This window comes from Austrofundulus limnaeus, unplaced genomic scaffold (assembly GCF_001266775.1).
Source record: "Austrofundulus limnaeus strain Quisiro unplaced genomic scaffold, Austrofundulus_limnaeus-1.0 Scaffold484, whole genome shotgun sequence".
NCBI classification, from domain to species: domain Eukaryota; kingdom Metazoa; phylum Chordata; class Actinopteri; order Cyprinodontiformes; family Rivulidae; genus Austrofundulus; species Austrofundulus limnaeus.
This window is the reverse complement of record NW_013952886.1, coordinates 222,943-223,939: the sequence shown is the minus strand read 5'-3', so window position 1 is coordinate 223,939 and position 997 is coordinate 222,943. Positions and strand designations below refer to the sequence as shown.

General features: G+C 47.5%; 1 protein-coding gene across 1 annotated transcript in view; it reads right to left on the bottom strand.

The window, feature by feature from the left end:
• Positions 1 to 997, bottom strand: part of katnb1 (katanin p80 (WD repeat containing) subunit B 1) — a gene marked incomplete in the record, with an annotated part of 19,193 nt that continues 18,196 nt past the window's right edge. The window contains 2 exon segments of the mRNA XM_014025560.1: positions 1 to 540; positions 644 to 760. Coding sequence (XP_013881014.1) covers positions 399 to 540; positions 644 to 760 — 259 coding nt within the window.

Genomic DNA, 997 nt, shown 5'->3' with positions numbered 1-997 from the left:
TACATTTCAACACTTTTTATTTAACTTTTTATATTTTATACAAGTTAACATTTAAAACATAAAAAAAATTTCTGAAACTTTCAAGAGCAGTTCATTAACAAGGGTCTCTGTCCCACCTGAGACCGGTTCAGTCCAACCTGAGACCGGTTCAGTCCAACCTGAGACCGGTTCAGTCCAACGGTCCGTCTGAAGGTTCAGTCTGTTCATAAAAACAAAAAAATTAAAAAAAGCACAAACTGCATCCGTTCGGTCTCACTGAACTAAAACTGTTGGACCTGAAGTGATCTCGTCTGTGTTCTGCAGGATTGTGGTTCCAGCAGTTTTTCTCTGAACTGAACTGGATCATCTTCCTCTGGGCTCTCAGAGATCAGATCAGCTGATCCGGCTCTCGGCGGTCCTCAGAGGGCCTCGTGGAGCGGGGTCATGAGCAGCTGCAGCTCCTTGAAGGCACTGCCGTGGCGCCCGACCTGCCCGGCTCGGTTCTTCACGATGTTGCTCAGGTTCTTCAGGTGCTTGTAGCACTCGCAGCACTTCAGGTGTCTGCAGGAACAAACGTCAGTGAGACGCAGAACCTCTCAGGTCTGGATCAGGTCCTGAGTTAAGATCAGACTCTCCTGACAGCAGGAGGTTCTGCGGGACTCACCGCTCCTCTCGGGTGATGTCCACGCCCACGGCTGGCGAGGCCTTCAGAGTTTCTGAGATCAGAGTCCAGAAGTGTTTCATGATGAGCTTCAGAGACGTGGAGCCGGTCTGCATGTAGCTGAGGACACGAACACAACCAGAGCTCAGGGTTCTGAACGGATCCTGATCATCCTGGATCAGTTCTGTCCAAACACTGAAAAACACCTTTAAAACCTTTAACCTCCATTTATTTCATGAATAAATGAATAAAGGGCTCGACACACGGGCAGCGACAAACTACAGCGAAAAAACAAACACACATCAAGATACAGTTTTATGAGGAAAAACTTACCATAAACTTCACCCTGGTACCAAT